General features: G+C 37.5%; 1 protein-coding gene across 43 annotated transcripts in view; it reads right to left on the bottom strand.

Moving 5' to 3' along the window:
• The window catches only part of neb (nebulin), a 229122-nt gene that overhangs the window by 1158 nt on the left and 214941 nt on the right, over nucleotides 1-13023 (bottom strand). For 23 of the 43 annotated variants that reach the window (XM_062965858.1, XM_062965906.1, XM_062965892.1 and 20 more), the window contains 8 exons: nucleotides 12774-12866; nucleotides 10647-10739; nucleotides 10183-10275; nucleotides 6516-6623; nucleotides 5699-5879; nucleotides 2695-2787; nucleotides 2366-2515; nucleotides 680-789 (listed from right to left, as the gene is read on the bottom strand). In XM_062965858.1, the coding sequence (XP_062821928.1) occupies nucleotides 680-789; nucleotides 2366-2515; nucleotides 2695-2787; nucleotides 5699-5879; nucleotides 6516-6623; nucleotides 10183-10275; nucleotides 10647-10739; nucleotides 12774-12866 (921 nt within the window). The remainder of the gene's footprint in view (nucleotides 1-679; nucleotides 790-2365; nucleotides 2516-2694; nucleotides 2788-5698; nucleotides 5880-6515; nucleotides 6624-10182; nucleotides 10276-10646; nucleotides 10740-12773; nucleotides 12867-13023) is intronic. The other 20 variants (XM_062965887.1, XM_062965961.1, XM_062966032.1 and 17 more) reach the window with 5 other exon arrangements.

Here is a 13023-nt window from a genome sequence, read left to right as displayed (position 1 = left end):
GATGCACCTTAGCCATTTGATGCAGTAAATAAAAAAAATGTATAAATTCCTCATTTCCAACTGGATGATTGGTAACCTTGGACGAATTGAGTGTTATAAACATTTTTCAGCCAAATAAATACATCATGCTCTTAACTGCGATATTGCCAATCATACATTAGAGTAGGAAGGTTTTAAATGCCTAAAAATCACCCTGTGTCCTTTATAAGCATTGATTTGCCTGCATGCGGAATTTAGCTTTTTCTTCCTCTCCCCAGCACAACAGTGTTCCCTCACTTATTGCTAGGGTTAGGTTCCAGGACCACCTGCAATAAGTGAAAATCCACAAAGTAGGGACACTATATTTATTTTAATATTTATACATTATTTTAGTAGTTCTACACTATTTTAAGTCTTTATCAACCAATCGTGTGTTGATAAATCGTCTCCCTCTCCTCCCGTTGGTGCTTGGGCTCCTTTTTTCTCCCTTTGGCTTCTCCTTCCTCCCCTTAGGCTGTAAATTGTAATTTTTTACTATTTATAATAGTCTTTTAGAGTTTATTGAAAAACCGCAAAACAGCGAATCCGCGAAAAGTGAACCGTGAAGTAGTGAGGGAACACTGTACCAGCCCAGTTCGGAAAGGCAGTCTGCCCACAGAAACACCAGTTACTTTTCTGCCTAGGGAGTGGTTTTGCTTACCCCTGCAGTGGATGGATGGGAGGGGATGGACGATACCGTTGTCTGCTGGGTGGCAACAGAAGAGGATCTTTGTTGTGGCAGCTCAATGGTTTTAGCATGTTTGTACTCCACTAGGAAAAAAAATGAGAGTGAATAACAGGATACTAATAGAAATTGAAATAGGAGCCCCCGGGAGTGCAGCAGATTAAACCACTGAGCTGCTGAACTTGCTGACTGAAAGATCGACAGTTCGAATCCAGGGAGCGGGGTGAACTCCTGCCGTTAGCCCCAGCTCCTGCCAACATAGTTCAAAAACATGCAAATGTGAGTAGATCAATAGGTACCACTCTGGCGGAGAGTAGGCTTTCAAAAAGACATTATTATAGAAAAATGAAAAGTCTAAAGCGGAGATATCCCTGCTCACATGTCTCCTTTGCTTTTCACACAAACAGGAACTTCTCTTTAGCCTTTTTGCTTTCCATCTGAGGAAAATGAGGAGTAACTAGAAACTACTTGTGTTGACTCTCACTGGTGAATAGCACCTAAACAGGGCTAGAATATAGTACAGTAGAGTCTCACTTATCCAAGCTAAACGGGCCGGCAGAACCTTGGATAAGCGAATATCTTGGATAATAAGGAGGGATTAAGGAAAAGCCTATTAAACATAAAATTAGGTTATGGTTTTACAAATTAAGCACCAAAACAGCATGTTATACCACAAATTTGACAGAAAAAGTAGTTCAATACGCAGTAATGTTATGTTGTAATTACTGTATTTACAAATTTAGCACTAAAATATCATGATACATTGAAAACATTGACTACAAAAATGCCTTGGATAATCGAGAACCTTGGATAAGCGGGGCTTATAATATATATAATCAGTAAAGTTGCTTAATTAATTCAGGAGATGCTGTGGTTTTTAACTTTGAATTTGTTTTTATGTTTGTTAAAGGAGAAATGTTTAATGCTGTTTCTATTTAATTCTGTTTTAATGTTTGCATATTTGCATATTTTAAATCATATGCCAAAGCTTTTATGTGAAGCCGCTTTAAACCTCCTTCAGGAGAGAGAAAGCGGGGTAGTAGTAGTAGTAGTAGTAGTAGTATTAGTAGTAATTGCTTAGACTGAGTTAATTATTTTTCTATGCTTTATCCATTCTGAATTGTTACCATGCCTGTTACCTAAAGTACTCCATAGGTTACTTCCAAGTTGTGCTACCTCACTATGCTAGCCAAAACATTGTGTTATGTGTCTTGTCAGCCGGATGTATACATCTTGAATTGCTTCTGTTCAGTATTGTTGCAACAGCTTTGCATGACACTCTCACTAAATATATTTTCCAAAGGCATTAAGTTTGTAGAGATGCTATTTATGCTATTTATGAAAGACAATTTTCTTTATTTTGTTCTTGACCACAAAAGATGCATGCTCCACTGCAAGTATATTTCTGGCACATTTAAAATTTAGTTGCACAGAAACAGTGGTGTGGTTGTCACTTTGTCAAGTACATCATAGGAACGTAGCATAAAGGATCCTTGAAATTAGCTGATAACATTTCCCCTTCTGAGCCTTGACAATTCTTTCTGCCTCTAATTCCTTCCATAGTGTTATTGTGAGCTTGCAAAATTTTCTTTTTTAAACTAGCCATTTTGACAAGGACGTTTTGGGAGTTGTCACTTGAAATCTAACTGCTGGGTTCAGTACCTGTGCCAGTTGTGGTGTAGAAGCCTCCATTGCTGTAATAGGAGAGGTGCTGGTCAGCAGCCTCTGAATGCTCAGATTTCTCATCTCCAGCACTAAGGCTGAGTGCGCTGGCAGAACGGGATTGCTCTCGGCTGCGTCGCTGGGCTTGAACTGGAGGTCAAGAAAGAAGACATCACCGAGAGGAAGAACCTGTGACTTCTGACAACAGCACATTTAACTGTCTTAAAATTCAAAACAAGGTAAAGTTTTATTAGGAAAATAGAATTCTAAAGATCAGAGAATTACAGAGGCTTGTATCCATCAACAGTTCACAAGCTTGCATAACATACCATTAATCAAGTGTAAGCTTCTTGACTGAATGTTGTCTTCTGCTGGGTCATAGTCAAAGACTGATCCAGGATTCGTACGCCACACACGGAGATCTGTGAAAGATAACGTTGGGTTGTGATTGTAACACTGGCCTACAGTTGTACTAGGTTAACACAGTACAACTTACTTCCTGCCCTTGTCATAGTTCTCTGTAGAATACAGTCTAGAATATCGATATGCAAAGGATCTTAGAGACTGAGAGTTAAGTCTACTTTCTCAGCTCTCTGTACTTCCTGAAAACCATCTCCACAAGATTTTCAGGGCTCCTGTGGACTAGAGCAGGGCTTCTTAAACTTTTTTTCACTCGTGATCTCTTTTAACATGAGACATTTTTATGTGACCCCAGGTAAATAGGTACTGTGTTTCCCCGAAAATAAGACAGTGTCTTATATTAATTTTTGCTCCCAAAGATGCTCTAGGTCTTATTTTCAGGGGATGTCTTATTTTTCCATGAAGAAGAATTCACATTTATTGCTGAACAAAAAAAATGAACATTTATTATATACAGTACAGTAGTTGTCATCATAAACCAGCATAACCAGACAAACTGTGAATCCTATCAAGAATTTCTTATTACTACCAATATTTCCATGTACAACACTTTATGGTACGTACATTTACCAATCCTGCATGCTCTGGTATTCTGTTCGGCGGGCATCCTTCCAAACAAAAACTTTGCTAGGTCTTACTTTCGGGGGAGGCCTTATATTTAGCAATTCAGCAAAACCTCTATTAGGTCTTATTTTCTGGGGATGTCTTATTTTAGGGGAAATGGTATATAAAATAGGCATAAAAATCAGACATCTACTGAACATAAATCAGCATTGACAAGGCTTGCTGAACATGCTTTTTGTGTCAGGGGTGACTTGAGAAACTGCAAGTTGCTTCTGGTGTGAGAGAATTCGCCATCTGCAAGAACGTTATCCAGGGGACGCCCGTATGTTTGATGTTTTACCATCCTGTGGGAGGCTTTTCTCATGACCCCGCATGGGAAGCTAATGCTGAACAGGCTGATTTTTCTTTTCTGAAGCAGTTTCTGCAGAGTCCACTGTTAACACTAAAAGATTTAGGTAAATGGTTGACATTCTGTTTTAGTATTGCCAGATTTTTCGTGAACCTCAACACTGAGCTAAGGATATCCCATTTGGTGCTGGGACCCACAGTTTAAGAAGCAGTGAATGAGAGGACAGGGTGAAATCCCTCCAAAGGGCCCTGGTCACTAAGGTCTAAAATCCTATATTTCATCTCAACTACAGAAACATAGGAACCCTCGTGGCGAAGTGTGTTAAAGCACTGAGCTGCTGAACTTGCAGACCGAAAAGTCCCAGGTTCAAACCCCGGGAGCAGCGTAAGCGGCTGCTGTTAGCTCCAGCTTCTGCCAAACTAGCAGTTCGAAAACATGCCAATGTGAGTAGATCAATAGATACCACTCCGGCGGGAAGGTAACAGCGCTCCATGCAGTCATGCCGGCCACATGACCTTGGAGGTGTCTACGGACAATGCCGGCTCTTCGGCTTAGAAATGGAGATGAGCACCAACCCCCAGAGTCAGACATGACTGGACTTAAAGTCAGGGGAAACCTTTACCTTTTACAGAAACATGCTGAATCAGTGAGATGTATGTATATGTGCTGATTCTCTCTTTCACCACTGATCCAATAGGTTGGGGATCCATCAATAGGATTGTGGTTTTAGTTTTAGGGTTGTTGTTTTTTTAAAAAGTACTAAATTCACTAAATGAATATTTCTAGCATTTACAAGTGACAGAGTACCAGATCTTGGAACTGACAAGGCAAAAGAGAAAATTAAGAAACATATCTGAAGTGGATGCTTTGATTAAGGGCCCATCTACATTGGCTACATATGTCAGAGCTGGTTCTAAGTGGAGGTACTCCAGATCAGTACTGGGGGAGTCCATACAGACAACAACTGAGCCAGCTTGGAGGCTGGTGCACATTCACACTGCACTGCATCAAGTTGGCCCAGTGGTGGGAAGCAATCGGCAGCACATTTTTACAAACATTGCAATAAAACTTGAGCTGGGCAAAAATGGGATTCTATTCTGGCTAATCCTCTTGTAGCTGTATGTAGTGTTTAGGCCTGGTATATTTACACATAGGAAGCCTATGTGATGTAGTGTTTGAGTATGGAGCCTCCGGTGGCCTAGGGGATAAAAGCCTTGTGACTTAAAGGTTGGGTTGCTGACCTGATGGCTGCCAGGTTCAAATCCTACCCGGGGACAGCGCGGATGAGCTTCCTCTATCAGCTCCAGCTCCATGTGAGGACATGAGGGAAGCCTCTCACAAGGATGGTAAAACATCAAAAACATCTGGGCGTCCCCTGGGCAACGTCCTTGCAGACGGCCAATTCTCTCACTCCAGAAGCAACTCCGGTTGCTTCTGACATGAAAAAAAAAAAGTGTTCGAGTGCTGGATTACAACTTTGGAGACCAGGGTTTGAATCCTTGTTTGATCAAGTTGGGCAAGTCATATACTCAAAATCCCAGAAACCTCTGTGATAGGTGCACTATAAGTCATAAACTACTTGAAAACACACAACAAGAAATAAAGGATACAAATACAATAGAGTCTCACTTATCCAAGCCTTGCTTATCCAAGCTTCTGGATAATCCAAGCCATTTTTGTAATCAATGTTTTCAATACATCGTGATATTTTGGTGCTAAATTCATAAATACAGTAATTACTACATAGCATTACTGCATACTGAACTACCTTTTCTGTCAAATTTGTTGTATAACATGATGTTTTGGTGCTTAATTTGTAAAATCATAACCTAATTTGATGTTTAATAGGCTTTTCCTTAATTCCTCCTTATTATCCAAGATATTCGCTTATCCAAGCTTCTGCCGGCCCGTTTAGCTTGGATAAGTGAGACTCTAGTGTATAAGATATAGACCTTAAGATTAACTTACAAAGAAACTCTGCATCGTAAAAATGTTAATACCTGTAAAGTCTTGATCATTATCTATCCGCTTCCGTTCCATCTCCACCACTCGCCTCTGAATGCCTCTGTAGTTAATATCACTGAAGTCCTGCATGTTCTTCTTTACACGTTCCATGATGGGATCAGTAACTACAGGTGTGAAGCTGCCTTTGCTCTTTTCAAAATCTTCATGGTATTTCACCTGGGATTTTTAAGACAAATTAGATATCTCTTCTTAAATCAAGGGAGGGAAACTTTCAGCCCATTAATCAATTTCAGCTCACCAGTGTCCTGTTTTGGCTTCCTTGGGATCTGGACTTCCCTACATTTTACTCACTTAAGCCCACAAAACTTATTTTAAAGTGGAAGTTGTCCATGAATCTCTGATGTTATCCCTGACTAGTGACTGGAACGGTTAAGGGTTGGCACCACCACCACCACCATCATCATCTGGCCAATAGAAGGTCAGGGCTAGTAGAATCTAGGAGACCTCATTGTTTATTCTGTTCTTCACATGTCTTAAATTATCTGCATTTTTACTTATCTTTTATCATTTCCTAATTCAGAGACATACTAATTTAATTGACTTTATTATTTTAAAAAGGTCTATTTTCTGCAAACCATGACAACTAAAGCTGGTTACTGTTTTTGCCTTTAATGCTGTGGGAAGAATAGCTGCAGCCTTTGAATCCCATTTTTGAGGGAAAAGGTGGGATATACATTGAATGACTGAATAAATAAAATCTTAAGGTGTACAAAATGCTTCTTACAATATTGTCATTATAAATTTACTTCTGTCCAAAAACAGATTTTGTTCCTTGCCAAAAGCAGTACTTACCGTGGAGATGTGTCTTTGTGTCTCCCGAACACGTCTCATCTCAGGTGTGTCTAGGACAAATGCTGCTTTACCTTGTACTTGTTTCCGGAAACTATCAGAATAGAGGACCTGGCCAAAGAAAAAGAGCTAGTAAGTGGGAGCCAATAGATTCCAGATGACAGAAAGGGAAGAGAGGTTGTATATAGAAAGAGAAAGAAATAAGAAATGAATGAAAAAGTTCTGGAGACCAAACAACTTGTGTTAACTACTGATGAGGATGTCAAGAGAATATGTATGCCTCAACTGTAGATTAATAAACCCAAATGATATGTTGGGTTTAAAATACAGTTGTTACTGAAAGAATCATGTTTTGATATAACACCTAAAGAAATCTTGGTGCTTAACACTCAAAACAACTATGTGACAAACTCAAATTTATCCCCTCCTTTAATTTGGAGAACATGTAAAGACCATTATCAGGAAGCCATAAGCATAAAAATCAGGATTACTACACCTTTTAAGATGACTTTATGCCTTTACCACTGTTTGAATTACTCTCTCATGTTAAAAAGATATTTGCATGATCTACCTAGAGAACATTTCACCAAGGCTTCCAGCTACAATTTAGCAGTTTTATTAAGCAGGTACTTCTAAAGAATGGTAAGATCTCACCAGCCAACCCAGCTGAAATTCAGCACTTTGAATGCTTACTCCCAACACAATATCAAGAGATCAAATAGACCACACAGCAACTCTTGGTAACATTGTCCCAATAAGAAATTTCCACATCCAATACTAGCTGAATTTTTAAAATATCTATGAAGGACTGCCCTATGTAGAACACATCACAACAATTCATCTTAAACCAGTGCTAGATCACTCTGGAGGTTTCCATGTTGCTCATCCTTATTCTAAAGGCTACAGAAGCATGATTGCTTTTAGTTCTAAATTGGGATATTGCAAAAGGAGTTCTAACAAATTTCTTAAAAACTTGGCAGGGTAGCATCCTAAAGAAATCACTGAGGAAATTTAGTGGGCCAAAGCTTTATGAATCCATTTTAATGCTACTTTTGATTTTCACAGATCAGCAATTACTTAAAAGTAAAAGCAATCTAATTTAATTAGCAATGAGATTAATTCATACCTTCTCTTCTACTAACTTCTTAAACACAGAATAAATTTACAGTAGAGTCTCATTTATCCAACATAAACAGGCCGGCAGAATGTTGGATAAGCGAATATGTTGGATAATAAGGAGGGATTAAGGAAAAGCCTATTAAACATCAAATTAGGTTATGGTTTTACAAATTAAGCACAAAAACATCATGTTAGACAACAAATTTGGCAGAAAAAGTAGTTCAATACGCAGGAATGCTATGTAGTAATTACTGTATTTATGAATTCAGCACCAAAATATCATGATATATTGAAAACATTGACTACAGAAATGAGTTGGATAATCCAGAATGTTGGATAAGCGAGTGTTGGATAAGTGAGACTCTACTGTATTTGTTTTCTTTCTTCAAAATTCAGAACATTTCATTTCTATCAAAATGATTAATAATTGACTTAAGCAGCCCCTATCCAATAAACTGTAAAACATTTAATATCTTTGTATCATGCAAATTATAATGTAATATGTGTTGTCGAAGGCTTTCATGGCCAGGATCATAGGGTTGTTGTATGTCTTTCGGGCTGTGTGACCATGTTCCAGAAGTATTCTCTCCTGACGTTTTACCCACATCTATGGCAGGCATCCTCAGAGGTTGTGAGGTATGGATAAACTAGGAAATGAAAAAAATATATATCTGTGGAGAGTCCAGGGTGTGGCAAGAGTCCTTTGTCACTGGGAAGCCAGCATTAATGTTTCAGTTAATCACCCTAATTCAACTAATTCAACCAGAGAAATCAGCCATAGCAGAGCACTTGATGAACCAGCCTGGACACAGGATATTATTTGAGAACACAGAAATGCTGGACCACTCCAACAACTATCATGTCAGACTACACAGAGAAGCCATTGAAATCCACAAGCATGTGGACAACTTCAACAGAAAGGAGGAAACCATGAAAATGAACAAAATCTGTCTACCAGTATTAAAAAAAACTCTAAAATCAAAACAGTAGATGGGAACCAATACTCTGAAGGAAGAGGAGCCCCAAGGACGGCTATTGACTGAACAAAGGATCCCCCCAGGCAAGAGACAAAAACCTTTCCAATGCTAATTAGGGTGATTAACTGAAACATTAATGCTGGCTTCCCAGTGGCAAAGGACTCTTGTCACACCCTGGACTCTCCACAGATATATATTCTTTCCTTTCCTTACCTAGTTTATCCATACCTCACAACCTCTGAGGATGCCTGCCATAGATGTGGGCGAAACGTCAGGAGAGAATACTTCTGGAACATGGTCACACAGCCCGAAAGACATACAACAACCCTGTAATGTGATATTTTCCACTAATCCCTTCTATATATATATCTAGCATCTTGAAAGAGAAGATGACTGTAGATATGCTTGCTTTACATAGTTACTTCAGTTACACACTTCCAAAAGCCCTACTTTAAATAAAAAGTAAGTATTAATTACATTAAATCAAGTATTGTAATTATTACCATTCCAAAATTCTAATGGGGAAATAGGATGGAGAGATACAAGTTCCTCAAAACTTCAAAAACGAGCTGAATCGGGAAAAACCTAAAAGACTCAACTAGACACTGTTGTAATCTAGAGACAGAGATCTATGCTGTGAACAGCCCAAATCCTTCCATACCTCTCCCACAGGCATTCCTATAGATTTTACCTGCAGCATCAACAGCTTTGGTTAAATTAAAACCAGTTTGAAACTATAGGTCTCAGAGATATTTCCTAGAGGACTAAACTTCCAAAGTCTTATTTTAATTGCATCCTCATGTAAAATGTTGAATTGATACAAAGATCCCAACTTCTTTCCTAAATTACCAATTCAGATGCACACTGAGGGCAGCTTCACAGATGCCATTTAGAAAGTAAAGCTGACATTTCAATGAATGAATTATGACACATGTTTAACTGAGCACCCACAAATGAAATGAATATACATTCTTAGCCAATCAACACCTCGTGTTGTTTAAGCATATCTATCTGTTCATTATTTTTAACGCTGAATCCACTTTCAGCAAGAGGAACTCAGGAGTCCAGAATAGTTGTACAAATATGGAGCATACAAAGAAAACAACGTAGATTAGGAGAAGCAAATGCAGACCACTCTCCTCTGACTATATCCATCCTGTATCTCAGGATCAAAACATCTACCACAACTTATTTTTTTCTGAGCCAACCATGTAAAGTACAAGCAGTTTTAAAAAAAGAAATCTAGTATCATTTCAGTGCATACTACATATATACATTAATTTGAATACATTGGGATATTAACTTTTTAGTGACTGTTAAGCTGTTATTACTTAAAAATCTTTACACTGTATTCTACTGTAAACTCTGCAAAATGAGGAGTAAGAATTAGAAAGATAGATTAGTGCTCTTGAAGGGATAGTTTAGTACTTTAAAAGGGAAAGTATAGTTGTAATAATATTAATAACATTAATCATTGGGCAATGTTTTTAAACGGATAACAAAAAGAACTACATTTTAGGGTGTTAAAAAGTTATATAATTTAGTTTACGGATTTGTCCTCCTGAAAAAAATACCGAGCTAATGTTTTCTTGATTGCGTTTAGCTCTCTCCATCTCTGGAGTAACAGGTGCCGGGGTTCCTTTTCCCAAGCTTTCTTTGTACAACACCTACACAGCATAAAAGAAAGTGTCCAAAAATCACAGATTAGATCATTGTTGGAGAATCACTGTGTTAAATTGTGTTACTGTTTAATCATACTCATCACGCATGTGAGCGTTAAAAAAAAATCAAGAAACAAAATGGTTAAAAAGTTATTGGATTAAGCAAAAGAAAAAGAAATTAAAAATGTTTTTAAAACAGGAAAATAAAAATAACACAAGAGGTAGTTTCTTTGGGACTATGCAAATAAGAAAAAAAATGAGAAAAAATTAAAAGCAGGACCAGGTTCATCAGGTGTGTTATGAAAAAAAAAAAAGCAATCCAATGCTCTTTCAGCATTTTTTTTGTTTTAAAAATGTTTTGTTTCGTTTTTCAGTACCAAGCTAAGGTTTTCTTGATTGCGTTTGGCTCTTTCCATCTCTGGAGTGACAGGTGTCGGGGTTGCTCGCCCCAAATTTTCTTTGTATGAAACCTAAAAATTGTGGGGGGGAAAGGTCCAAAAACAAAAATACAAATAAAACAATATTTTAAAAATATATAATAATGGAAAAACTTCCAAAATAAGAATAAAAAGACAAAAATTGTAATGGTGAAAACTGTATAGTGTTTGGTGCAAAACTCTTCAAAGGTATATAAGCTTTTTGGTGTATATTTTCTCTTGCTACGCCAAACAGAAGGTCATGTGTCCTTCACTATGTCTATATCTGCTTCTTGGTAGGGGGTTGGACAGGATGGCCCACAAAGTCTCTTCCAACTCTATGATTCTATGATTTTATTTTCAATGCAACTGCACAAGAATAGTTACTTTAGAGATGTCTTCAGACTGCCTATGAAAAAGCATTGCACATCTAGTCTCCTCAATAGATTTTTTTCTAGACAGAAAAAAGGAAAAGGAAAATAACAACATCTGGATCTTCTTACATTGTGTGCTTTAGACCAGTTTATTGAAGGTTAAAATCTTTTGTCTAAAAGCACCTTAAATCTAACTGAAATTAGAAGTGTGAAGGACTGCCATCTCCATTTCAGTCTTCCTGTGTCTAAAATGACTCACTTGTTTCTTTGAGGAACATCTGTATCCTATGAAAGATTCTAGGAATTGGTTCTGGTAAGTAAGAGTGCATTGATAATGACAAAATTCAAAGAACAGAATGTATAAAAGTGAATAAAGGCAGTATGGTAATCGAAAGAGAACATGTTAATACAAAGATGTGAACTCTATCCATGGTTTGTATCATGGCTATTCCTAAGAAAGTCCTCATGAATATAATCATGGTCCAGTTACTTGTCACAGTCTTGTCTTTCACATTTGATTCTAATTGGTCAAAAATATGCCTTTGGAAAACCACTTGGGTAGCATATTTTTCACATCAATGTTGCATGTCAAGAGATTGCCCGGGCCGACTGTTCCCTAGATTTCCCATAATGTCAAATATTTAATGTTATCATCTTTGTTCATCAATAGTAAAATCTTATTAGAAATGGGGAATGGATAAAGACAAATTTCCTGCTGGAGTGTGTTCTCTTGAAAAAAAATCCAAAAATACATGGGGACAGAACCCCAGGGATAGGCAGAGATCCCAAGCAACAGATAAACTATAAGCTGCAAAGGAGAGTCAAAGGAAAGTGAGGATTTGGTGTTCTTGTTGTAAAGACTGATTAGGATCCAGGCAAAGTGTGTTTCCTGGTTGTTTGTGGAGATAACAGGATTAAGAGAAAGATTGGTCAAAAAGCTAGGGAAAGTTATTCCGAAAGATTTGATTTGTAGAATTAATTAGCCTCCCTGGGACAAGATCGAGATTGGGAGATATTTTTGCTTCTTCAAACACTGCAGAAATACTAAACTGGGTATTATCAATTACTTAATTTTATCACAGATGCATAGCCATTGCCAATGTGCATTGCCCATTGCACACTGGGGAAGACATGCAAGATGTGTTTTGGGTGTGATCAGATTTTTTAGGAGTTCCTTCCCACCTCACTGGAAGTACTGAATTATTACAATAATTTTAATGTTGCACCGAGTGTGAATTTATAGGCTATTTTAGAACGCTTACTCTAAAATTGCATCAAGAGAGGACCGATTCTGGAAGAAATAGTGCTGATGATGTTGTCTTGCATTTTTTCCTTGAATGTTCTCTCCTCTGGTCTGAATCCAACAACTAAGTAGCATATGTAAATGACTGAAGTTATATCTGCTATTAGAATATTACTTATGCATTTGTTTTCATAGACTCTGTGTCAAGAACTAAATTACATGGACCAAGAAAAACAGAATTGACCTGGATAGAGTCTTACAGTCACAATTTCAAAGTTAGCATTTCATATCCTTAATATTCTATAGTTAAAATATTAATGTTATCAGGTCTATTTTATGAAAAAAGGTGAGTATTTTATGTAAGGGTGGAGATTTTACTTCAGAATGTAATTTAGGTATTAGAGGGAGAAGTTTATATAATTTGTTAGGATGTTATTTTTTTTCTTTTCTTAAAAAGCATTTTTAATGTACCGAGCTAATGTTTTCCTGATTGCGCTTGACTCTCTCCATCTCGGGAGTGATGGGTGTAGGGGTACCTTTCCCCAGTCCCTCTTTGTATAACACCTACAAAGTACAAAAGGATATCCAACGTTCATATAATGGCAATGATTGCATACACACTTGATCAGTTTATTGAGTTAATTTTTGGATCACACCAGCTTTCAGAAAAACAAGCAGGCTGTTGATTTGTGTTATCTGTAAAAACATCCATATAGGGAAA

This window comes from Anolis carolinensis, chromosome 1 (assembly GCF_035594765.1).
Source record: "Anolis carolinensis isolate JA03-04 chromosome 1, rAnoCar3.1.pri, whole genome shotgun sequence".
Classification (NCBI taxonomy): domain Eukaryota; kingdom Metazoa; phylum Chordata; class Lepidosauria; order Squamata; family Dactyloidae; genus Anolis; species Anolis carolinensis.
Note: the sequence above shows the minus strand (reverse complement) of the source record. Positions and strands in the feature narration are given on the sequence as shown.